The 25,078-nt window shown below is 41.7% G+C and overlaps 1 protein-coding gene across 1 annotated transcript; it reads right to left on the minus strand.

Moving 5' to 3' along the window:
• Positions 1-5,049: 5,049 nt before the first annotated feature.
• Positions 5,050-23,657, minus strand: lrrc24 (leucine rich repeat containing 24). Its single transcript, XM_034231994.1, has 5 exons — positions 23,397-23,657; positions 10,284-10,479; positions 9,083-9,361; positions 7,540-7,708; positions 5,050-6,693 (listed from the first exon to the last, which is right to left on the minus strand). Exons 2-5 carry the CDS (start codon positions 10,443-10,445, stop codon positions 5,447-5,449), a joined length of 1,857 nt encoding a protein of 618 aa, XP_034087885.1. The 5' UTR covers positions 10,446-10,479; positions 23,397-23,657; the 3' UTR covers positions 5,050-5,446.
• Between the last annotated feature and the right edge of the window lie 1,421 nt (positions 23,658-25,078).

A 25,078-nucleotide genomic window follows, 5' to 3' on the forward strand; every position in this document is an offset into this window, starting at 1 on the left:
GACACAGAATCTATTGGTACCCACCTCAACACTCAAAGATTACACATTTGTGGAGAAAATAACCAAAACCTACATCAAAACATGTGGCGCTAGGTAGCCCAAAACGCTAACATGGTTTACCTTGATCTTTGTCTGGTCAAAACTGGTCTTCAATGGCATTAAAACGATAAAAATGATGGTGTAGTTAATCCATAGGTTAATCCAATGTGTCTGTGTCCCCCTTGAAATGTTCTGATAATCCATAAGCAATACAAACTGCTTTTCCGTTTCCAGAAATCAGAGCAGGGATATTCCTACGCTCTGCAACAAGATTGCATGAGTAGAGACGCAAGCGACCCATCAGGCTAAACTAACCTGTTGCTGCTCCGTCCACACTCACAACAACGTCATACAGACATAAATAAGCAGCGACTGTATTCGCCATGACATAGACAGTCTGTGGTTTGTACATGTTTAACTTGTGTCCAGTTTCTGAACAGATACGAGGAGCTGTGAGCTCTGAGTGTGTGCTAACGGCTGATGTGTTGGGACATATTTCGCTGTCGGGTGTTGACCAATCACGAAGCGTCATTTCTTGACTGGCAGCAAAAACAACCAATTACAGCAGTGCTTCTCTGGCTGGCTCTGTCCAATCACAAACAAGAAGTGTTCTTCCTAAAGGAATACCCTTTCCGTCCAATGTGAAATACTGTGGTGTTTTCTGAAATGATGTGGTGTTTTCTGAAATGCTGTTGTGTTTTGTGAAATGCTGTGGCGTTTTGTGAAATGCTGTGGTGTTTCTGAAATGCTGTTGTGTTTTCTGAAATGCTGTGGCGTTTTCTGAAATACTGCAGCGTTTTCTGAAATGCTGTAGTGTTTTGTGAAATGCTGTGGTGTTTTGTGAAATGCTGTAGTGTTTTCTGAAATGCTGTGGTGTTTTGCACTTCAGGGCCACCGTAAGGAAGAGATGTCACATGTCAAAATCGAACAAGGGGGGCCAGAGATAGGTCAAATCCACCCAAATGGCCCCAGAAGAGGGTTTTTTTTCTAATTCTGTCCAAAAAGGTCAAATATCACTTGTTTTGCATCAATCTTGATACAGGGTACTTATTATATGTTGTACTTTGGATTCCTAAAGCTTTTAGTCTACTAACCCATCATCCAAGGTTAGTTTTCACTATAAGTACAACATATTTTTTGGACGGACACTATAATGTACAGTTTTTTACCATGTTCAATCTCAATTTTCTTTAAAATAAAAAACATCTTGATTCTGACTTTTCTACATCCAACTCACAGGTTTATCATTACTTTGAGAAAAAATATTATTAATTTAACCCTTTTAGAAGGGAAGATATGGTCATTTGTTCTGGGAATGTCATTTTCGAGCCTGAAACCTGAAAAACAGGCTTAACATGTATGGTAAATGCATATTATCATTTTAAAGTGTTATTGACATATGTGTTGCTTCTTCTTTTTTTTATGAAGGAGTATATGAACTGTTGACAGGTATCATAGACTCTCCTTGAATGGTTGTACGACCCAACATTAAAATCTGTAAGCAACACTCATCATATTTTAAATAAAGCTCTACAACAAGCTTTTCAGAAACATACATTTTTAAATCATTGGCCATAGACCCGTTACTGCATCAGAAATGGTTGAATAATCCACCTACATATCCCACATACTATAACTTATGCGGCATTAGAGTGCTACTGCTTTTTGTGAAGTGTAAGGCTTCTTATTAGGGTGCTTTTAGCAGCAACAGTGCATTACAACCTTGATTTCGACACTACTGCTATCATTAGTATTATTTCTGCATAATTTTCAGGTTGCTAAATCAATTATGGAGGGCTCTAATCAACACGCCTGTAGGTACACTGGTGAGGATCTTTGAAAAATAATGTGGAGTGATTAGAGGAGGTGCACGCTGTATACAAATGACAAACAACAGTTTAGTACTCTCAGCATGTATGCAGTGGTAGGGGTTGTACAAAAATATCATACACACCTCCAAATACCAATCACATTGGACATTTTTAGTTTTTTCCATTGTGTCCATGGCAACCATTGTAAGCAAGGATGTGTTGGGCATGTATTGACAAAGCCTGAGAATTGAATCACAGAAGGAAATCAATGTGCCAACCGCAATAAGCACATTTCTCATTTTATTGAATAATACATCTGCAGCTGTGTTATTGTGTTGCTAAGATGCATGGGCTTCTATATACATAAGCTCAGCTGTCTGCTTTTAGGCTACTATTGAGACTATGTGTTTTCTGACATTCAATGCAAAGGTTTAATATATAAAACGTAGTTGAAAAGCATCTCTTTGTGAAGCTTAATTCTGATAGGGTAACCCTAACCCTAAACTCACAATGAGTTGTTTGTACATTACTGTTTGTGAACAAATGAAACAAAGAGATAAGCTAGGCTTATCAGCTGATTTATCTACCTTTCTAAAATAAAGCAAAGCATATTTCTTAAGATACGTTTGCATGACTTTTATGATTCAACATATTTATATAACCAGTCCTCACCAACAAAACATCAGGTGTAGGTAATCTATGCAAGGAGGCTTTAAAAGCTCACATTTCGGTATATTTTTTGTTTCTAGTGGCTTTAGTATTTTTGACAGTAGCAAAGGAAGTTTGGTGACAGAGTATTTTTAAAAGCACCTATTTTTAAAAGCACTTTTATGTATTTATTTTATCACATTTTAACATTAATTTGACCTGCATGTCGATTTTAAACAAAGTCAACCTCGGTCCTTTTAGCCAGATGTTTTTTAACCCACTTACCAGGTCTTTTACCAGATGCTTTGGGACGCAGCCTCGGACACTCCACCGGGGTAGACCCCCTCGGGGGGGCAGGAGTACAGGTTTTAACCCCGCCCCATGCAGCCGCTGCTCTCTTTTATCCCTTTTATTCAATTTTTTAAAAACATTTTTAACCCAGAACAAACAGGGCTTTTATAAACTTTTATTGGTTTTACTCAGGAATTTTTAATTAGGTTTTTAAACACAAAATATTGACCCGAGAGCCCGTGCACCACGCTGCGCTCCTACGGAGTGCCGCACGTTCCCCAAAACCCTAACCTTAACCCATAACCCTAACCCTAAATCCTAACCAAGCACTTTGAGTAGCCTACTTTGTTTGTGCTTTTATTACCATTCAAATCTATAAACACATGTTTGACACTGGGATATCTTAGAAACAAAGTTTAAGAAAATGTTTAACTATTCATTTAACTTAGATGTCTATTAGCTTATCTGGACTGTACAACCAATTGTTATACCATATCTCTGTGTAAATAGGACTGTTAAATTGACAGCAATTGAACATGGAAATGTATCACTATAAAAAAACTGGTTGAAGATAAAGTGTTGTGTTCAATGTTTTTCCCCGCTTAACATACTGGTATTTTGGGGATGCTAGTGAACAGTGCCAATTACAGTTTTATTAGTAACTCAAATGTGTTAAGGTTTAACATGCCCTTCAGTTGTGTTTCTTGTTGAGTTATTGTGGAACAGTGGTATTAATACAGTTACTAAGACCTCCATACAAATAAATGTTATTCAATTAATTTATTGATTTTTTTTAAAAAGTTCAAATCAATATGGCTTTAGGACTATAGTAGGTATAGTAGGTAACAGATTTTGTGTTTTCAAACACATTTCCTGTTGCGTTCTACTATTTTTGTCGACAAGTAGCACTGAAAGCATACCTGAGTTGTGAAACACAGACCTCTCAAAGGCTGATCTATACACACCGAGTGAGAGTGAGTCTCTAGAAAAAATATCTATCACACTCACCAGCTACATGTCATGGGTTGAGAGGGAGAATAAGAAGGCAGAGAAAAGCAATACGCTTTACAGCACAGTGTGACGATAGAATGAGCAGAACAGCTGAGTTAGAACTGACCTTGTAAGAAAGGAAGCAGTGAATCTTTCAAAATACATTTTTATTATGTAGAAACCCAAGATATAGTGTACAATATTCTCGTTGGAACGGTTGTTACAGAGCAATGTTAATGGAATTAATTTCACCAAAGATTTCATTTCAGACAATAGAAATGTTAATTCCTTGTTCTAGTAGGCCTACTGAACAAATAAGTAGAGAAAACATGTTAACATGAACAAATACAATGCTATGTTAGAAATTAATGCTGCCTTCAAAATTAACCTCTTGAAACAAATACACCAGCACACGCCCACTCGAACATATGGGTATTGAACATGTAGTTTCAGTAGGAGTATCAGTTTAGGTCTAATTCTAGTGGGATTTGCAATATGGTCCACAAAACATCGGCACTACACAGTGAAAATTAGCGTCATTATATTTACACAGAATACTGACAAAACACACAAAACAGAACCTACAAAGAAGAACAAAATAAGACTCACTGTTTTAATCCGTATTGTTAGTTTCCACTTCACAGTCTCAGCCTCTTTTGTGAGGATATAGATGAACCGTTATCCAAACAATTTCTAATAAAGTTAGCCACTTATAATGATCTTTAAAGGGTTGATTTGGACACAGATTGATATGGTTCAGTTGTTAAATTCCCTAATTATCACTGTTCATCCCTCCGACCCATCTTATGGCGCATTTCCACTACAGGGCCTCGCTCGGCCTCGCTTGGTATGGCTAGCCCTCGTTAGGCCTTGGTAGGCCAGGCTCACTGCTGGGGCAGTAACTATAGTAACGCAGTGTAGGCGGAGCCGTGACGTCATCTTCAATGCGAACCACAGAAAACCAACATCAGCCGTTAGCTGTTAGCACTCAAGCTCACAGCTCCTCATATCTGTTCAGAAACTAGAAGTTAAACAAGTACAAACCACAGATTGTCTGTGTCATGGTGAATACAGTCGCTGCTTTATTTATGTCTGTAGGCCGTTGTTGTGAGTGTGGACGGTCGGAGCATACACGGCGTTACCTTAGCCGATCTCCATTCAGAAAACACGCATTTTAAAAGGTTTTTCGCCTCTTTTTTTTACTTCGGCATCATTTTGAAATGTGTATTACAATTAAATCAGGGTCAAATATGTTCATCTTGTTGTAGTTGTAGCCCCCTTGCCAGCGATTCTCTCTCTAGTTTAGCATACTCAGCCCGACTCATCCTGGTTGTTGGCCCGGAAAGAACCTCGATTTTATGGGGCCAGAAAAACGATGAAATATTACCCGCTAGCCGGTACTACGCTAAGTGTAAACTCAACCAAAAACGGGCCGGGCACGGCACGCTTAAAGCGAGCTCCGCGCTGTAGTGGAAATTCGCCATTAGTGTAATACAATCAATCAGATGAGATTCTCTGAGATGCTGATTGTGATCCAGGTTCCCCTCAACAACCACTAACTGATACCACATAATAATCCAATGCTTCAAATCATTGCACCAAGGTCCTTTATGTCTTTATTCAAGTCCATCAACATATTGGTTCATATTTGAACATTATTAAACCCTTTAGCAATGGATTTCATAAGCAACCTGTGATCCGAAGAGTAGACTTTGACTGAGGAAGAGCTCCTCAGGGTCTGCTGTAAGGGGTCCCTCATTTCCGTCCGCGGGGTTTTTGCGAAGCCCCATCCCCCCTGATCTGGTCAGTGTCTGCACCATTTCGTGGTCCAGGAGAGCCTCTTTCATACCCTTCTGCTGGACAAACCCGCTCATCATGGGACACCTGGATGAAGTGGAGCCAATGACAGGCTTGGTTCTGTTGAGAACATACATCTCGTGGCCGTGGTCGTCGCGGTACTCTTCGAGCTGCGCAAACGTGGTGGGTCCGTCAGAATAGTCGTTCACATAGAGGATGCTCTCTTCCTTGCTGGTACAGTAGGACCCTCCTTCTTCTTTGCGGAACTGCTGGTGACGAGTGTAGATCATTATCAACAGGAGAACGGCAGTTAGTGCCAGCAAGGAGATACCAACAGCAATGGCGGTCTGCGTAGCAGGGCCAAGAGCATAGAAGTCCATGCTGTCCTGTTCATAGAGCAGCTCCTGGCTAACGTCCAGAACCTCTGGCTGAAAGAAGGAGCTAGATGAAGAGGAAACAACGGATTGCATGTTCAAACGTGGCCAGAACTGGGATGAATATGAAGAAGAAGACATGTTGACAGCCAGATGAAAGGTGACTTTGGCTACACCACCGGGGTTCCAGGCTTCACACTCGTAACGCCCAGCATGTGCAACAGTCACGTTGCTGAGGAACAGCATGCCGCTGCCCATGTCCGGATCAAAGCTGTCCCTCTCGCCGCCCTCCTCGGTCCCACGCACAAGCCCCTGGATTCCTCCAACACCTCCAATCTTGATCCCTCCACTGCTGGGCAAGGCTGTAACCACTCCTCCAGCTCCAGGCCTGAAGAGTTCCCCATTGGGTCCCAGCTCCTGAACCAGGCCTCGAGGTGATAACTGGGCCTTGCCATGGGAGGCTTTCTTCCAGGTCACTTGGGGCTGAGGGTATCCTGAGGCCTGGCAGGAGACTCGGAGGCTCTCCCCTAATCGCACAGTCAGGTGGCTTGGCTCCAGCTGCACTACAGGTGGGATGCAGACCAGACTGTTGGGAGCCACCTCCACCAGGCTGAGGTGGGAGAGGCGAGGAGGTTCAGAGCACATCAGCCGCCGCTGTTCGGCAGAGCTCAGAAGACGCTGTCCGTCTTCGCTGATCCAGGTTCTCAGCCAGCCGAGAGCGCAATCACAGCGCCATGGGTTTTCTGGAGATGAGGAATGGAAAAGACAAAGTTAACCAAGTGAATGGTTTTGTCAACTGCTGTTTCCAGTGACATTAATCAACTTTGGATCCCTAGTTTGAACTTGTATGGCAGAGAATCCCTTGGTTATAGAACAAACTCCATGAAAACAGCTGATGAATATCATTCGGTACAAAGCTCCGAAAAATATGTTAAATGGACCTAGATGTTGGTGTTCATTTTTCTTCCAATTTCAACTTTTCAAGCAAGGTCACAAATTGGCTCAATTAACATTCGCCTCATGTTCACTTCCATTCTGTGCTAGTTAAGGGTTAACAAAAACATTGCCTTGCTTGTGTGCATGTGTGACAGTGCCCTTACTTGGGTTAACGTTCCTGTAGTGCACAAGATATAACATTTTGAAGGTCTTAAACAACTGAGCAAACTCATGTGATAAGGCTGAAAGTCCCAGAACAGCTGCTAAATTTACCCTAAGGCATAGGTACACATATGTATTTTTCTCATTATTATTTAAAATTATTTTGAGCTCTTTTGGCGTCCATTGCAGGACTAATTGCCCTCAACAGGAGGTCTCTTTTGTAGACAGTGTGCCTTTAATTTTTTCTTTAAAATGATGTCTTTGAGGGATTACTCTTTCATTAAAGGATTATGGCTTGATGAAACCCTTTGATAGATAAAACATTTTTAAAGGCACTTCATTTTCATTGACATGAGCAAGCAGCCAGTTCTTCAAAGTTGTGGTTTGGAAGCATTTTTCAAGGCACTTTGAATTCCAATACATCTTGGAGGGTTATGGCATATTACAGTCAGACATTATGTGTTTAGGTATTCTGTTCACGCTCTGCCTACCTGTGACACGGAGCACCTGCAGGCTAACAAGCGGTTTGAGTGACGAAGCCCCCAGGGTGCGGAGGTGATTTCTGCTGAGGTCCAACAGAGCCAGAGATGACAAGCCAGACAGAGCCTGCTCAGCCAGCAGCTCTATGCTGTTCTCCTGCAGGTGAAGCTCCTGCAGACGCTGCAGATGGCACAAAGACATAAAGCAGAGAAAGGCAAATGTTAAAGGAGGAGGAAAAGTATAAAGACAGGATGACTCAATTCCACCTGACTCAGTCTGCACTGTATGCTAGGGATTAATCCGACATGTTGTCATGTCATGGATTTACAGTTGCAGACGTCATCCTATTTAAGCCTTTAAAAGGTATCCTGTATTGGAATAGCTTGAGCTTTGCTAGCAAAAGTAAAGCTTTTTCCCTTTACCAAAAACAATTGAAGACTGCTAAGAAATCAAAAGCTTGGTTGCTGTATTACTATATATTAACTACGTTTTGATCATTTTTGAATTATTGGCAAGAAGTCAGACACATTTCTGACATTATATAGCATCCAAAAACCTACTGTCACTAGAGCTGCTGTGATTACCCTCTGTATAATGTGAAAGTATGATGGTATTCTTAGTGCCGCCATCACATTGCGACCACCCCTACAGGGGTAATTTTGTCTGCAATGTCTCACTCCTGTGCAACTTCAAACAACTGACGCATGCTTCAGCAAAGTGCATTTCCACCATTTTCCCCACACCTGTCATCTTAGTTTTTTATGTTTAAATGCCTTTTCTCCTTGTGTCTTGTCTTGTTTTACTTCATGTCTTTGTATTTTCCCGCCTGTGTGATTGTCTGATTTTGTTGACCTTCTGCCCTTGTGTTTTTTCTCTGCCTTCTCCAGCTGTGTCTTTTCTTTATGATTAGTTTTGTATGTATACATCCCTGTCTTCTATAGTGTTCCCTGTCAGTTCGTTGTCATTGTTTCCCTAGTTTGGTTCAGTCTGTCAGAGTTCCTGGTTACCTGTCTGTATCATTCTGGATTTTCCTCGTCTATCATCTTGTTTTTGTTACTTGTTTTGCTTTGCAACTTTTCCTTTTGTTTTTACCTTGCATGTTCCTTCAGTTTTAGTTAGTGTTTATTTGTACCAGCTTTAATTTAATAAAGCTCACTTTATTTATGCTTATACTTTTTTACCTGCCTCCCCTCTGTCATTTTGCAATTGGGTCCAGATTTTCCTTTCCCGACACCAGCACCCAAAGAAAACGAGTTCAGAACATTTTCATGGGTTTGCCGTTACACTGAGGTAGTGATCGTTCTTACAGTGGTCTTCAGTCAGTATAATACTTGTAGCTTGTGCCAATTTCACAGCTTTCTTTGTATGTTCATTGCAATACAATATTCATAGTAAACACCTGGACTGGAATTAAGGAAGGAAGTTGGTGTAAAAATTAGTAATGTGATTAACACGTCATGTTTCCAGATTAGTCCACACCATTAATGACAGCCTTACTTTAAACATTTGTATCCATCCATCCATTAATCCATTCCATTATCTCATCTCATTAACCTGCAGTCCCCTGAAGGTGTAGTCCTGCACTTTACTGATCTGATTCCCGGCGAGGTACAGGATCCGGAGGTGCTCCAGACCCCGAAACATGTCCGGAGTGACCAGGTGGATGAGGTTGCCGTTGAGGGCCAGCTCCAGCAGCTGCCCCTGGCTGAGGAACGCCCCCGGCTCCAGGGCTGAGATGCTATTATTCTGAAGGTAGAGGTAATGAAGGCTGCCAAGGCGAGTCAGGTCCTGAAGACGGATCTGCACTATAGCGTTGTCCTGGAGGAAAATGGTCTGCAGCGGAGACAGGGTAAATCAAATCAGTGGAGTGATCACAAATGAATTACATTAGAGACACAGTGGAGGGGATGTGATGTTTGAATTTGTTTTCTACAGGAGTGTGAGCGTGGCCTGTTGCTGTGCTGTGCTCACCGAGTAGAAAAATGTATTAACCATGAGGAGAGATTACATTAACAACGGGGCCACTGTAAGAGCTGTCTGCGCTCACTGGGCTGTGCAGAGCTTTGGATATATGTTAATGTTACAAACAATGTGGAACGAGCAAGTTCCAGATAGCAATGGCGCTGAGAATGTGGGTTCTGCAGCATGTTCCCTTTCCTTTGTGGCTTACTTATTTTTGCCAAATGCTGCAGAAATCACAGACCTTGTCAGCAAACAAAAAATAAATGTTCGAGTGATTGGAACTACACACTTTGTGCTTGACCCACAATGCATGGCTTGTGCAACCACTGGAGATGTTTTTCGAAGGAAGCAAACACGGCCCCTGAGTTGAAGAATGATCGACGAGATAGACCTGCTGATTGAGGTTAATGGCACAATTTATGCGCTATGGTCTTCATTAATATTCATGGGCTGCAGTAATGTTGTGGGGCCTGAACCCCGGGAGGAAAAGACGTGTAATGTTTAACATCTTCTCAACAGATGATCAGAGAGTGTGCAAGAGTCACTTTCTGAGCAAGAATGAATAATTACACAGGCAACAGCGCAGCCCCCCCCCTCAGGCTCGCATCAAAGAGGGTCACGGCGAATTGATTAACCACAATCATTTCAGGGTTATAAGAATGGATCAGAGAGGGAGTTAGCAGATACAAAAGCACTGATGCGGAAGGGTGAATGGGGTAGGGTGGGGGGGGTCAGCTGCCATGCTACATTATGTGAGCTAGCACCCTCAGTTATGGTCGATCGGCCAACTGACCTCGGTTACAGAGGGGACGCCATGCGGGATTTCTTTGATCCCTAGAGATCCGCACTCCACTGTTAGGCTGTAGCAGCGACAGCCGGACGGGCAACCAACGCACGGCCGAGGGACGAGGGTCCCGATGATGAGGGCGAGGCAGGAGAGCCACGAGATGACCATGGCGGTTTTTACGGTAGACCTTCAGAGACAAAACCTTGAGAGGGAAGAAAATAGATACATCAATCACTCAGTTACAAGCCAGTGGCGGCCGGCCCATAGGGGCGCTAGGGGTGCCGCCCCACCTCTTCCCACATACACAATTTAAAAATATATATATTTTAAAAAAAATTTTTTTTTTTTAATAAACAAGGTAAATATTATATATTGGTATCTACAATAAAATCTTGTTTAAAATTGTGTTACGACGATGTCTAAAGTTACTGATAAGTCACATGTTTCCTGCCTGGCCTTGCCCATGTGTCATCCCTTTATATATACAGTCTATGGTCATTACCCTCTCTCGTCTGGGCGGTAATAAAGGAGCCCTCAACCAGTGCAGCAGCAGCCACTAGCAGCTGACTGTTGCTATCTGTAAACTATGATGCCGAAACATAATTTCAGCCAATCAGCGTCGTCCAATCTGATGATCACCGGGCGCCAATGTCAGCGCCCGGTCCAGTCTGTGAGTAGTTTGGACACTAGTGACTCGTATCCGGTGGGGTGACGCAGTACGGCAGTAGTTGATGAGGATGGTTTCATGTGCAGGTGGAGTCTCCGGACCTCGGTCCCCGCCCAATTCCGTTCAAGGGCTAATCTCCAATCCTTTCGAAAGGAGAAGTTTGGGAGATAAACTGTTGCTTAAAGACCTTGGACCGGACCAACCCGATTTGTATATATCGCAGCAAGCTCGTGAAAAAGACAAAACGTATCAACGAGGCTTCTCATGTAGCTGGTACACCAGAAAGGCATGGCTAGCTGGATGCAAACAGGTAAATGCTGTCTTTTGTTTCCCATGCTTGCTCTTCAAACAGCCGGGGACAGATACGATCTGTTCAGAAACTAGACAAAAGTTAAACAAGTACAAACCACAGACTGCCTGTGTCATGGAGAATACAGTCGCTGGTTTATTTATGTCTGTATAGGCCGTTGTTGTGAGTGTGGATGGTCGGAGCATATATAACGTTAGCTTAGCCAATCTCCATTTAGAAAACACGCATTTTAAAAGGTTTTTCGCCTGCCGTCTGTCTGCAGACTTGTCAAAGCATTAATTCATGGTTTTTACTATCCGGTATCAGTATGTTGTTACTTCGGCATCATTTTGAAACGTGTATTACAATTAAATCACGGTCAAATATGTTCATCTTGTTGTAGTTGTAGCCCCCTTGCCAGCGATTCTCTCTCTAGTTTAGCATACTTAGCCCGACTCAGCCTGGTTGTTCCTGGCCCTAGAACCATGATTTTATGGGGCCAGAACAATTGTGAATTAGGACCCGCTAGCCGGTACTAGGCCAAGTGGAAACGCAACCAAAAACGGGCCCCGCACGGCTCGACACGGCTCCACACGGCTCGACACGGCTCGGCACGCTTAAAGCGAGCTCCGCGCTGCAGTGGAAACGCGCCATTACATCACCAGAAGTCCTAATTTAAGGGGTCATTTCTCCCAAAACATTTTTTTTACTCACTATATCAACAGCGCCACCAAAAATATTTTCCACCAGCCGTCACTGGTTACAACCCTTTTCCTTCAGGGTAATGCATTCCATCCACCATGCAAAGATTGACAGTGGCTGCAGATCTGTTACACATGCAGATTGTTGTGAAATGGCAAGGGAGGCTTGATAAAAAGCACTTGTTTACTCGAATGAAAAGTGCGCTTGTAAATAAAATGGATTATTATTATTATTAAAAAAGCATTGGGAACATATGTCCTTTTCCCCGCCTGGTTTCCATTCAACTGTGTCTAGTCAGTGGAATTGCAGCAACTTCTATTATGGGCTTCAATTAATTAAAGATGGGATAAAAAGATGTGCAGGTTGCCTCAGGACCTCTCTCGCCTTTTTAATGCATGCGCAAACACACTCACACTCCTTCTATTTCTGTCTCTCTCTTTGTCTTACTTTGTCCCACACACACACTCGTGGAAATGTGCTGCAAAGAGATGGAGGCTTCCGTTTTGACCCTGGTAATCTTTGAAACCATGTTTACTTTCTCAAAGCAAACCTCAATCGGCAAGCAGCTCTAATCATCTGATCAAAAAACATCAGTGTCGGCCGCTAGCTTCACCTTACAGCAATATCTTCCTTTGATATAAACCCATTACTGAGCAACTCATCCGTGCACTTTTTTTTTCTTCCTATACAGCCCAGGAGGGATTTATTGTCTCGCTCTGCAGTTCATGTTGGACATCCAATATCATGCAGCCCGGCGGTGTTCACAATAGTTAATCGGCAACAGATAACCTGAACATACTGCAGCGTTGGAAATCAAATATGTGTTGAAATGTCACACTGAGCCTGTCAATCAGATTTATTAAACCTAGAGAATCTTCATCCAGATGAGAAGCCACCATGTCATTGATCCAATCACAAGTCTGACAATATTATAAAACATTCATGTGCACCACAGCCTTGGTTCCATTTCCCATTGAGCCTGTCTGACTTGTGAAATCTCTAGTTTGCTTAAGATTGTGGAATCACTCAGACGGATAATTGATGGCATTTGCATCTCGTGCGGAATCATTTGGATATCATCTAGTTTATTAATTATTTGAATGCACACAGATCTCATTACCGATGAGGGATTAGAGGGTCTTGCCGCTGCTAAATATTCACTTTGCAGGGTGTTTGAACTATTCTGTCAGATTGATATCAAGCATGTCACATTTGTCGTGCGATAATCCAGACCAGTAATTTACTGCTTAAGTGCAAAAGCAATGGGATCACTATTTCAGCGCCTGAGAAGTCATTTACTGTACAGCGCACTGCATTAAGGAAATGAGCAATGAACTGGATTTTTAATATTGCATGTTTGAAAGCATTTACGAGGATAGCCGGGAAGATTAATACAATGTGACCTACATAAGCCTTTCAATCGTCTTCTCTCAGCGAAACAGAGAGAGACACTTATTAACAAAAGCATGCTATTTCCTCTCCAGAGCGCTCCCCAAACAAGCGTAGGAGAGAAATTATGTACTTCTATTGTTGGGGAGGGAAAGCGGAAAAATTGAATTTTGAATAAGGCCTTGGTCTGTCATTGAGCTTTTGTTACTTCTCGCTGTGAGATGACTTTTAAATAGCTTTGACTTGCCAGAGAAGTCTCAGTAGGGAACCAGAGAAGAAGACGCACGCCTGCCCCTCGGCTAAGAATACTCACAGAACAGGGTGCACAGTCTGATATTTGTTGTTAGAATATGAGCCAGACATCCAAGGGTGTAACTTTGGTTTGAGAAGTGGGGGACACACAATCCAGTACATACAGTAATACAGTCCTCCGCAATGAAACATTGCTCTCGATTTAATTCCATTTCCTGCCTTTCTACAAATATATATTAGGGACTATGGTGTTAACTAATCCAAGAGAAATGTGTAGTGTATATAATGAGTGTGCAAACTTATCTATCCATGAACCTGTTTTATTTGTGATGACCTCACATCCTATAGGGGGGTCTGGGGGCATGCACCCCTGGTAAGATTTGTTTCTTTAAATTGAAGTTAAAGGCATCAATCTGGTGCACAAATTAAGAGATTTATGGATACAGCTCTCAACACTCATATGAAACAGAACTGTATATATTTCAATACTCCAAAAAACATTAGAATATGCTCACAACCAATAACAAATCATTGATATACTCCTCTCTCCTATCTTTATCTTACCTAGTCTGCATTCTTTCTTTTTATTTATGCATAATTTACTAATCACTCCCCTTTCAAACTGTGTTTTTTATTTTTTACTGACATTGGAATTATTTTTTTACTTAACTATATTAAATAGATGGAAATATTTGTTTAGACCAAACCGTTTGAGACCCACTGAGATAACTTGGACTAAAGTTTACAATATACTCACTTAGCGAGTCCTTTACCTCCCTGAGCTGATGTTATCTCAGCCTCTCAGTCCGACAGGAGAGGACTCACCCTCTCCTTATTGTTGAAGCAGCTTCTAATCTCCGTTAGCTCCGAGCTAGCACCAGATGCTAACAACCACCCCCATAACTCTCTCTGTCTCTCTCTCTGTCTCTCCCTGTCTCTCTCGGTCTCTCTCTCTCTCTCTCTCTCTCTCTCTCTCTCACTCTCACACAAAATGCGCTCCTGCCACACACACACAGACGCTCCTCTGTGACGATGACGACTTGCGTAAAAAAAAAAACATTTGAAAAGTGGGGGGGACACAAACGGGATTTTGAAAAGTGGGGGGGGGAAATGTCCCCCCTGTCCCCAGTGGAAATTACGCCCATGCAGACATCAATGCAAATGACACGCTGCCAGGTAGAGAAAATAGCTTATGCATTTCTATTGCTTATTTCACTTTTACATTGAGTTAAATAAAGCCTCAGAGGCAATCATGCCATGGCTTGAGTGTTCACCTATAGAGTCATCAGTGTCTGCAAACAGGGAAGACACAAATAAAACACTGATGTTTTTTCTAAAAATAATGCTGCTGACTGCAACTTGTTTTACGGCTTTTGCTCTCCCATTTCAGATTCAGTTTGCACTCACTCTGCTCATCTTGTGTCATGCTGATGTGGGATTTCAGTGGTAAGAGGACAATTTGTTCATTTCAGTCGCAGTAATCCTCAACGGAACATGCGTAATCTGCACAATCAGATGCTCATTAGCTAAACCGCTCTCGCCGTTTTCATGGATGGGGGGGGGGAGACTTTGTTTGGCGGGAAATATCCAGGTCAGCAATAAATATGTGTAAATAGGATGATGATGTTTGTGTACAAAAACAGGGAAGACCTACCAGGGCTTCCAGGCTTAAATGTAATGGGATAACCACGATAAAAAAAAGTTAACAGCATTTCCTTACAGTTACAATTAAAAAAAAAAAACTAATCAGATTACTGTCTGATTCCCCTTACCCTAGCCTACATTGTGTTGTTGGTGCATAATACACATAATAATATCCATCTTTTTCTCTTTCAATTATTTTGCACTGCATTTGATGTTGAGGCGATCAGAAAATAACAGAATGTAATCAAGTTACATCACTTTAATATTGGGATACTTAGATTAGGGTAATCAAGTAAAACATTGTTCAGGTAACTAACGAATTACATTTTTTAAGAGGCTCTATTATTGTTTTGGGGGGTTTCCCTTTCCTGTGTTTTCTAGGTTTGTGTGCATGTAAATGGTCTGCAAAGGCTAAAAGGTTCCCTCCAGAGGGAGTTTCTCTCCCACGAACTCCCCCCCCAGATTGAAACGCCTCTATTGGACTGTAACACTCAGGTTTCTATTGGCTAGCGCTCCACATTGTACATGATAGGCTAAGGAGCGAGAAACATCTAAGCGGTTGACCAATCACAACAGAGCCAGCCAGTTAACCAATCAGAGCAGACTAGGCTCTGGTTTCAGACAGAGGGTGAAAAGAGGTGCTGCAGCACAGGCAGTATGAGAACAATACAAACCTTTTTGTCACAGTAGAGGCTCTAAATACAAATATGGACCTGTAAATGAGCAGAATACGTCTTCTTTAAAGCAACCCTCCCACTATGACTGTAACTAATTCTGTAAGACATCACACAAAGCCTGTTGTGCATTCAGTATCAGTATGCGGCTCCGCAAACATTATTTCATACTGGCTTCAAGTTTGGGCCTTTTCTGAAATTACAATTGTCTCTTTCTTCGTGACAAAGCCCTTTGTTTTTTCTCAAGCTACAAACAGATCATCCTCTGCTGAACAATCGCAGCTTTGGTGGCCAAACATTAACAGCAAAGAAAATTCACTTGTGTTTTCATTTGCTCTTTTTCTTCAAAGGAGGGTGGGTGTTGATGTGTCGGAGGTGCAGCAGACAGTCGGAGCGCTGGAGGCAGAAGCAAAGTTCACATCCCCGCGCTGTCACCGGTGCAGGTTGGCCTCATCTGTTGTTATGGTAACTCTTGTGATGAGGAAAAGGTTTGCTCTCTGGGCCCGAAGGCCAGGCACCATTCCTTTGAGCTTGTGTTAGGCAAACAGCTCAACAGAAATAGAAGCTGTAATTTCCAGGGGAAAATTGCTCACAGGAAATCGAGCTATGTGATGACCCTGAGCAAAACCTTACATTCTCTTTTAGACAAGTCTTTTTCTCCTGCCTAAACTTTCCCCCCTTTCTTTTGTAATCTCTCCTCCCTTCATGTTTTTTTTCCCAAAGCCTCCATCATATTTCCTTCCCCCCCCTTCTCTGACCTCTTCCTTTTTCTCATCCCTCGTCCTTCTGCGGTGACTGACAGGTGCTAAATCATTTGTCTCAGAGCATCCTTTTGTCCACAAATAGACCGAGGCCGGGGCGCTTTGAGAACACTGTGGCACTAAACCAAGAGTAGCATACTGACTTTGAGCGATAGTCCCGACCACACACACACACACACACACACACACACACACACACACACACACACACACACACACACACACACACACACACACACCACACACACACACACACACACACACACACACACACACACACACACACACACCACACACACACACACACACAACACACACCACACACACACACACACACGCACACACACACACACACACACACACTCATAAACATGCGGAACACGAACGCAAAGTAGCACTTGTACACTAGCCACCGACAGTCAGGGACACACACTCTGACTGGCGGACACACACATGCTTAACACTCGCACATCCCGCACACAACCAGCCATCATTCAAAGAGTCGGGCCAAGTCGGATACAAACTGGCAGCCATGTAAGCGCTCGCTCGCTCGCACACACACACACACACACACACACACACACACACACCCACACACACACACACACACACACACACACCACACACACACACACACACACCACACACACACACCCACACACACACACACACACACACACACACACACACACACACACACACTTAGTGTCAGCAGTAAGGAAAGCTCGGTTAATAAGCCTGCATTGATTTCTTTATATGGCCACTACAACTTTGTCCAGCTTGGCCATTGATTTTCACCATGAAAGCAGATATGTGGGTGTTGGATTTGGGATTGCATTTGTTGATGTCTTAAATGGAAAGAAAAGTAACGGATGCAGGTTTCGCTTGAATAGCTGTGTGTGTGTGTGGCTCACTGTCAGGCAGAATCCCTCTCTAAGCAACAGCAACACTCCCGACACATCTCCCTGTGGAGCATTTGGTCTGAAACGTACTTATTCAAACTCCATAAATCTTTGCTTTTTAAAAGTTCACATTATAAACTGCTGTGACAGGGCTGTTTAGGATGTAGAGACTGGTGTTGCTAATGTAAGCTGGCCGGCATAAAAGCTCAAAGGTTATTGAAATAGACGGTAAAGCAACCGAGAAACTGATTTCTTTGTCTGTGGCAATCTTATTACTCCATGCTACTGAGACTCCAACCTGATATATATGTTGAATAACAAGTGTCTGCTGTGGTTCAACAGGTTTGTGTTGGAATTCCTGCAGTCCAATTTGATTTGTGACTGATAATTGAGAAGTAAAAGCGCAATGGTGACTTTATGACTCCACAATCGATATCCGTTTTCCAAGATTTACTTTTATGCACTCACTGTCCAGGAAGGGGGGATTGTAACTTCCCATCATCCTCGCTCAAAGCTTAAAGAGAGATTGTAAACCTCTCTTATCTTTTGACAATTTCCTTTTTGTTATTTCATGCTTTCTCTCCTCTAAAATCCAGTAACTTATCTGCAAGGCAGCACACATTATTGATTGATAAAACCATTAGTTGCACCTTAAAAACCCTAATAAAAGGGCTCTTCATGAAAAATTGTTATCCAAAATGGACAGATTGAATCATCTTGAGTGCACTGTTCACAATCTTTAATAACAAAGCATTATTTTGATGGTATTTTGTCAAGAGTTGGATAAGAAGGTAAAACCACTGTCATGTCTGTCACTTTAATGCAGATACAAACCGAAGCAGGTTGAGTTAGCTTAGCATTACTCATCATATATTGTTTGTATAATCAGTGAACAATAAAAAAACATGTGAAAAAGTCAGAGGGCTATTATCCGACGGTGACTTCCTGGAGTCTTGTTGTGTCGTGAGGTGGACGGTTGAACAAAGCATCCTGCATTTTCTTTCTCGGAATAGTCACGATCCTAATGTTTTGTCACGTTTTTAGTTTTGTCTGTCTTGTTTTGGGTGTTATTTTGTAATTCTGTTCTCCCTGTGTCTTGTCATCCTTCCTGTGTTTTTCCTCCTGTGTCTGATTGTCTAATTGTGTTCACCTGTTGCCCTTGTGTTTCTACCTCCCCTGCCCAGCTGTTTCTTGTCCCGTGATTACCCCTCTCTGTATTTAGTCTTGTCTTTCCCTGTGTTCCCCTGTCGGTTCATTGTTAGTCTTTCCCTTCACGTCACGTCACGTTCCATGTTTGTCCCTGAAGTTTTGATCCTGGAATCTTTACTCGTGCTCCCCTGAGTTGGTAATGTTAAGTTTGTTTCTTGTTTTCTTTTGTCATCGGCTTTTGTTAAATAAAGCTCGCTTTTTGTTATCCCTTAAAACCCGCTTATCCTTTAATACTGCATTTGGGTCCTACCTTTTACACGCACCGTAACAGGAATTCACCTAGAAGTAACTTGTGTGTTAAAAACATCTCAAACGGATGCATTAGGTATTAAAAAAAGCAGTTCTGCATAAATACATTTTATATTCCAGCAGGGACACCGACCCGAGATATTTAATATTGTTTAATGGACATATTTGTTAAAAAATTACCCAAAAGCAGGGAAAGCTCAGAATACTAGAAGTAAATGGGAAGAATTTAGAAAAGTATTGATCCAACGTTAGTACGAGGATAAAAAAAGTGTAATATTTCAAATATCTTAGTAAGTTACCTTTACTTAACTAACTGTTTTTTTTATTGTTTCCGGTCTTTATGCTAAACTCAAATAACCTAAACTAAGCTACTCCTGTACAGTTACGAAAGCTATATTGCTAGCAGGAAAGCACAAAGAGTGTATTCCCCGAAGTGATGATTGTGACTCTTTTTAGAAAACCAAATAAAGGAAACATGGTCTGACTGTGTGTGTGTTTTTTCTGTCAGTCATTGAATGCAGGCATTTTGCAATTGAATGTTTCATAAAGAAGTCTTGCCCTGTCTGTTTCCTGTTCTTCACATTTCTAAAGATTCCCTGAGTCAACATCACCTCTCTGACACTAACTCCTGTGTTTTTCTGTAGTCTCTCTTTGTTTCTCTGGCTCACCGTCCGTTCTAATTGTCAAGGTTGGTTGATGCAATCGATCAGAGCAATTTCACTCACAGTAGCCTCATCTGACAGGCTGCACGATTTATGAGTCAGTGGATTATACCAGAGCAGAATAAATGGTTTGATTTTTTTATATTTATTTCATATGCTCCATTTTCATCAATCTGATTGAACCGTGACCGAAAGAACGAGATCGCGGATACAAGCGGCCGAGATGGGTTTTCTCCGCAGGGTGGCTGGCGTCTCCCTTAAGGATAAGGTGAGAAGTTCAGTCATCAGGGAGGGACTCGGAGTTGAGCCGCTCCTCCTTCGCGTCGAATGGAGCCAGTTGAGGTGGTTTGGGCACCTAGTTAGGATGCCACCTGGGTGCCTCCCTAGGGAGGTGTTCCAGGCACGTCCAGCTGGGAAGAGACCAAGGGGTAGACCTAGGACCAGGTGGAGGGATTATATCTCTTCGCTGGCCTGGGAGCGCCTTGGGATCCCCCAGTCAGAGCTGGTTGATGTGGCCAGGGAAAGGAAAGTTTGGGGCTCTTTGCTGGAACTGCTACCCCCGCGACCCGACCACGGATAAGCGAGAGAAGATGGATGGATGGATGGATGATTGAACCCCAATTCTGTTCACCTATGTCTCTGACTGGGGGAGTGTGTGAGGGAAGCCAAAGACACACACACACACACACACACACACACGATTGTTGCTGAGTTGTTATGTTTCACATTGTAATGGATGGAGGGGAATCACACCCTCTTTCTATTGAAAAGAAAAACAATGACTTCCATTTTAATACTATCCCCAATTCTAATAAGAGTGTCCACATGAATGCGCTTGATTTGATTTAGTTTACTTTAACGCTGTTGCAGTATTGTGTTTCCCCGATGTTCCAGATGGGTGCATCTGAATTATACATAAAACTTCTTTTATGGCAGCTCTGTTGAAAGTGCAGGTATTACTCAAGCAGCAATGAAATTGTGTTGCGCACTGTGTTTGTCCAAAAATTGAATTATGCAATGTTACGATAAAGATCGCTTATCACCACGCCATATTGCTTTTCAGGAATATTGGGTGTGCATTGAATCCTCGCAAATGGTGTTCCTTTGTTGCCATGGAAGTGACCGCATCTGCAAGTGATGCATGTCCCACGGATGTCAAATAACACTCGCTTGTACTGTGGTTGGCATATAGACAGGAAAATAATGAAATTGTAAAAGTAATCTGTTTTTCTCCCTATATTTCAGCTGATCTTCCCCACCTGCCCATACCGTTCTAAACCAAGTGCAGAATTGCTTGTGCGGTACAATTACAGCTTAAAGAGATTTCAGTCTTCATTGTCTGGCAGACAGTAACCAAGGAAAAATTAAAGATCTCTGCAGGCATAAGTAGTCAACTTGTCCGTACGGATCTGTCCACACAAGAAAGGTCCCCCACACCCCCGGAGTTAAACAAACGAGGTTTTATGTCGGGGCGCGCTGTTTGGCTCCACACAGCTTCATGTAGAGAATAGCAATTAACCAGAGATGTGATTTTAAAAGTTGACTTTAAGGAAGATCTGGATCACTCAGAAGTCAGAATTAGGGAACATGACGGTCTTCCTGTGTAGCATGCAACAGTGAGCCACTAGTGTCCTAATCAGACTGTTTTTTTCCTGGCATCTCCCATAGTGTCACAGTGATGCTTCTGCCAGATTCTTAGCGGGTGTGTGCTGTGCTCAGCATTGATCTTATAATGCTTCATTCTTTCCCTCCATCACAACAGTATCACTTTAATATTCCTGTGTGATTTGAATACACAATGGCTCTGCAGTGAAATTACTTGTAGTTTATCTTCAAATTGTATTCTAAGATTAAGACAGCTGTTTAAGTGTTTTAGTACTGCGGCATGATGGGAAAATCTATAGACAATCTTAAGTAACGGCTCACTGCTGCCTTCATTTCAAATCTCTTTTTCTTCATCTACGTTTATCAGAGGAGCAGCAAGACCAATTAGTTAGTGAGTGTATATTATGGGATAGTGGCTCAGTAGCCAGTTTGATTGGGAATGCAAATAACAGTTATTTTCTTTATCAATTCATCTTGTATTTAACTGATTAGTTTAATTTGAAATATGAATACTTGAACTGTATTTTGGTCTGTAAACTTTAAGAAGATGATAAAATGTGGATCAGTGTTTCCAAAAGCCTCAATTGTGTTTTTTTGTTTTCTGAAAGATATTTAGTTTACTGTTTAAAAGTAGTACAAAAAACACAAGATATTCACATTTTAGTAGATGAAATCAGAGAATCTCGCCTCTTTTTTGTAAAAAATGACTTAAACCGTTTAATCGATTATCATATATACTGCAGATGTATCTAATCAATGAATCTTTGCAGCGCTATATTTGATACATCCTGCCAAAACAAAAGCAGTCCCAAACAACAGCACTGCTATGAGACCAACATTACAAATGGGTCAATATTTAGCTTGTGGTATTTTAAAGAGATTTCGATTCAACTTGATGCTATAGTTGTTGAATTGTGTACTATTGCACATCTACACAAACACAATCCATTGTATTAGGTACACCTGTGCAGTCTAATGAAATCCAACACAACTATTCTGCCCTACAACGTACGGCGGTAGGCCAATTTATATTATGCTCAGTTTTTCTTGACACTGCCAATAAAGATGTTATTATAGTCATATGTTTGAGCATTGAGGTTGGTGTCATTATGGGTTGTGCTGGACTGCATTCTATGTTTTTGAGTTTATCAAGATGTTTTGATATGACCTCATCACAATATGATTTAAATACAATATGCTAATTTTCATATTGAGTCATATATTGGACAGCATGATATTCTACCATTAGCAGAACTGTAACATTAAGTCTTAATTTGGGTTTTCAGCTGTTGCTGTTGTTGCTTTTGTTATGCATTGAGATGTGTTTCTATTATTGTGTCCACCCCATCAATGACAACAAAGGTAGCCTCATTTACAAAATAATAATATTGGCCTATTTGCTTCAACAACACCTGGACTAATCGATTAGTCGATCAACTCTCACAAAATCACGAACTTAATATGACAATTGATTAATGGGCATTTTTTCATTCAGAAATAGCAGACATAGCAGTTTTGCAGCTTCTCAAATATCGAGATTTTCAGCTTTTTTCTGTTTTCATATCATACTAAAGTGAAATCTTTGTGTTTTGGACTAACAGAACCAGACATTTAAAGACGTCACATTGGACTTTGAGAATTGTATGGACAAATCGATTGATCCAGAACATGAATGGCTAGATGTATTAATAATGATAGCAATCTTTATTTACAGCCCGAATTCCAGATATGACTGCAGTCTACATTTTATTTGAAACTATAAAAACATATTCACCCAAATAAATAAATTGGGATGTTCTCAGGAGCAACGATGACTCAATTTGGGGTTTGGATGCCTAAAAGGGAACCTTAGTGTAAACAAAATTATGTTTAATTTAACTTTTACTTCTTGATACAATCCTACGCACAAAACACACCAGACCTTTTGTTCCACTCTCACGCGCTAATCTCCCAAAGTACACCGCAGACAGTTCCATACTTCAATACACAGCAACAAAAACAATTTTCCTTCATGTGGATTAAACCGTATGAAATGTGATTCTCTAACAAACAACATTGAAAACCTCTATCCCAAGCGCGCACTGTCCCCACAAAAACACAAAACTGCGTCCTACCGTTTCCCTGCTTGCGTGGACTTGATCCCGGCAGTGGTCTTCTCACTTGGAATACCGATTTTTAAAGGAAAAAAGGAAAAGGATAAATCCCAGTTCAAATCAGTGCAGATAGATGAGCAGGAGCATTGTTTGCCTCCTATCGCTCGCGTTTCTTTCCACTCGTTTCTGACTGGGCAGAGGTTTAGTATCCACACTGGCTGAGCTCGTCCATTCTAATTGGACGCTGGGATCCCGAGGAAGCTGCTCACCAATCTGACTGCCAATGTGGACGACAGCGCTGATGGTGGTCGATATATACTTTTATCCTCCTCCTTTGGTAGTGTTATTTGTCTTGATTAATTTCCCCCTTTCTTCCCTTGTTTTCCCGACAATTATATCCTCCAATAGTGACCCACTCCTCTGATTATCCCTGCTTGACTTTACTCCCTCCCCCTTTTAGAGTGAGAGAGGGGGAGAGAGAGAGAGAGAGAGAGAGAGAGAGAGAGAAATGTAAACAGTATGTTTTTAACAGTTGATTGAACTTTAAGTATAATTCAACTGAAAAACAAAAAAAAGTAATAATAATAATAAAAAACTATCGATTACGTTGTTTTCGCAATCGTTGCAAGCCATAATCGTATTTTGTATCCTCGTTCACTTTCAAATCAAACATTTGGTGTCGTATGGGTTGTTGCATTTAACCTTAAGACTTATCTCCAGCAACACTTAAATGTGTAACACCACGTTTGCAGAGAGTGATTTCAGCACCATGGACAGTGGCCTTGTATTTTATTGTGAAAGGTTACGGTCGTAAAATGTGATCCCCCTCGCTCTGCCACTGACAGAGTGATGAGTTATACTTCCTGCAGTGGCAATGGCAGACAGACGTGTGGAGAAGCGAGGGGATGGAGTGAGTGGAAAAAGTGTCATTTCTGTCTAGCCAAGGGCAAGGGAATTCAAGCTGAACCGTGGCCCCCCTCCATATCCTGCAAAACCTTATTGCAGTCATAGCAAGCGGCTAGACTTCATCAGTGGCTGTGAGGGAAAGAGTGAATATTAGATGACTTTCTATATCCAGCACTTTAAGGGCCCCTGTCTGTGATTGCTCGCCTTTTGTCTCCGAATGCTTTGTTGGAAGGACTTTAATGTTAGGGTTCAATAATAGAACATTGGTTCCCAACACATAGTCCTGACAGATGAACCAAGGATTATTTTCATCAGAGGTCAGACAAGCAAGGGAGACCACACAGATAATACTGGATTAAATTACAACAAATGTAGTCAAACAATATTACACACAAATATTTTCAAAACAAGTAAATCCTGATCGTTATAGTGTAAGGAGTGCATGGGTTTAGGCAAATGTAATGTTGGCAAAAAAAACAAGTGGAAAATGTAATACATTCCAAAACACCACTCAACAGAAGCCAGCTCGCTGGGAGGAGAGAGACAGAACTGGCATGAGTCTCTTTCACACATAGACTGCAAAATTTTCTAAATATAGCCCGGAAGTGCTGTATGTGAGAAAGCAAATTTAAATATCATACGGACTGGACGGACTCAATGTCCGTGTAATGTCCGATTGAGCATGGGTGTGAAATTAGGAAGCCTGTACATCATTACAGTTTAATATACATCAGGCAAATGGAGTATTTCCACTAAGTGGTAAAGCTTGTGTCATGTTGTGTGACATCCTGTTGTGT

The sequence above is a fragment of the Gymnodraco acuticeps genome, unplaced genomic scaffold, assembly GCF_902827175.1.
Source record: "Gymnodraco acuticeps unplaced genomic scaffold, fGymAcu1.1, whole genome shotgun sequence".
Classification (NCBI taxonomy): domain Eukaryota; kingdom Metazoa; phylum Chordata; class Actinopteri; order Perciformes; family Bathydraconidae; genus Gymnodraco; species Gymnodraco acuticeps.

What these genes read in the sequence shown, in the direction of transcription:
- lrrc24 (XM_034231994.1), bottom strand. Translation starts at nt 10,445, where the DNA reads ATGGTCATCTCGTGGCTCTCCTGCCTCGCCCTCATCATCGGGACCCTC. An exon ending in GCGTCCCCTCTGTAACCGAG is followed by an intron (nt 9,362 to 10,283) that starts GTCAGTTGGCCG and finishes TCTCCGCTGCAG; the next exon opens with ACCATTTTCCTCCAGGACAA. An exon ending in ACACCTTCAGGGGACTGCAG is followed by an intron (nt 7,709 to 9,082) that starts GTTAATGAGATG and finishes TGCCATCTGCAG; the next exon opens with CGTCTGCAGGAGCTTCACCT.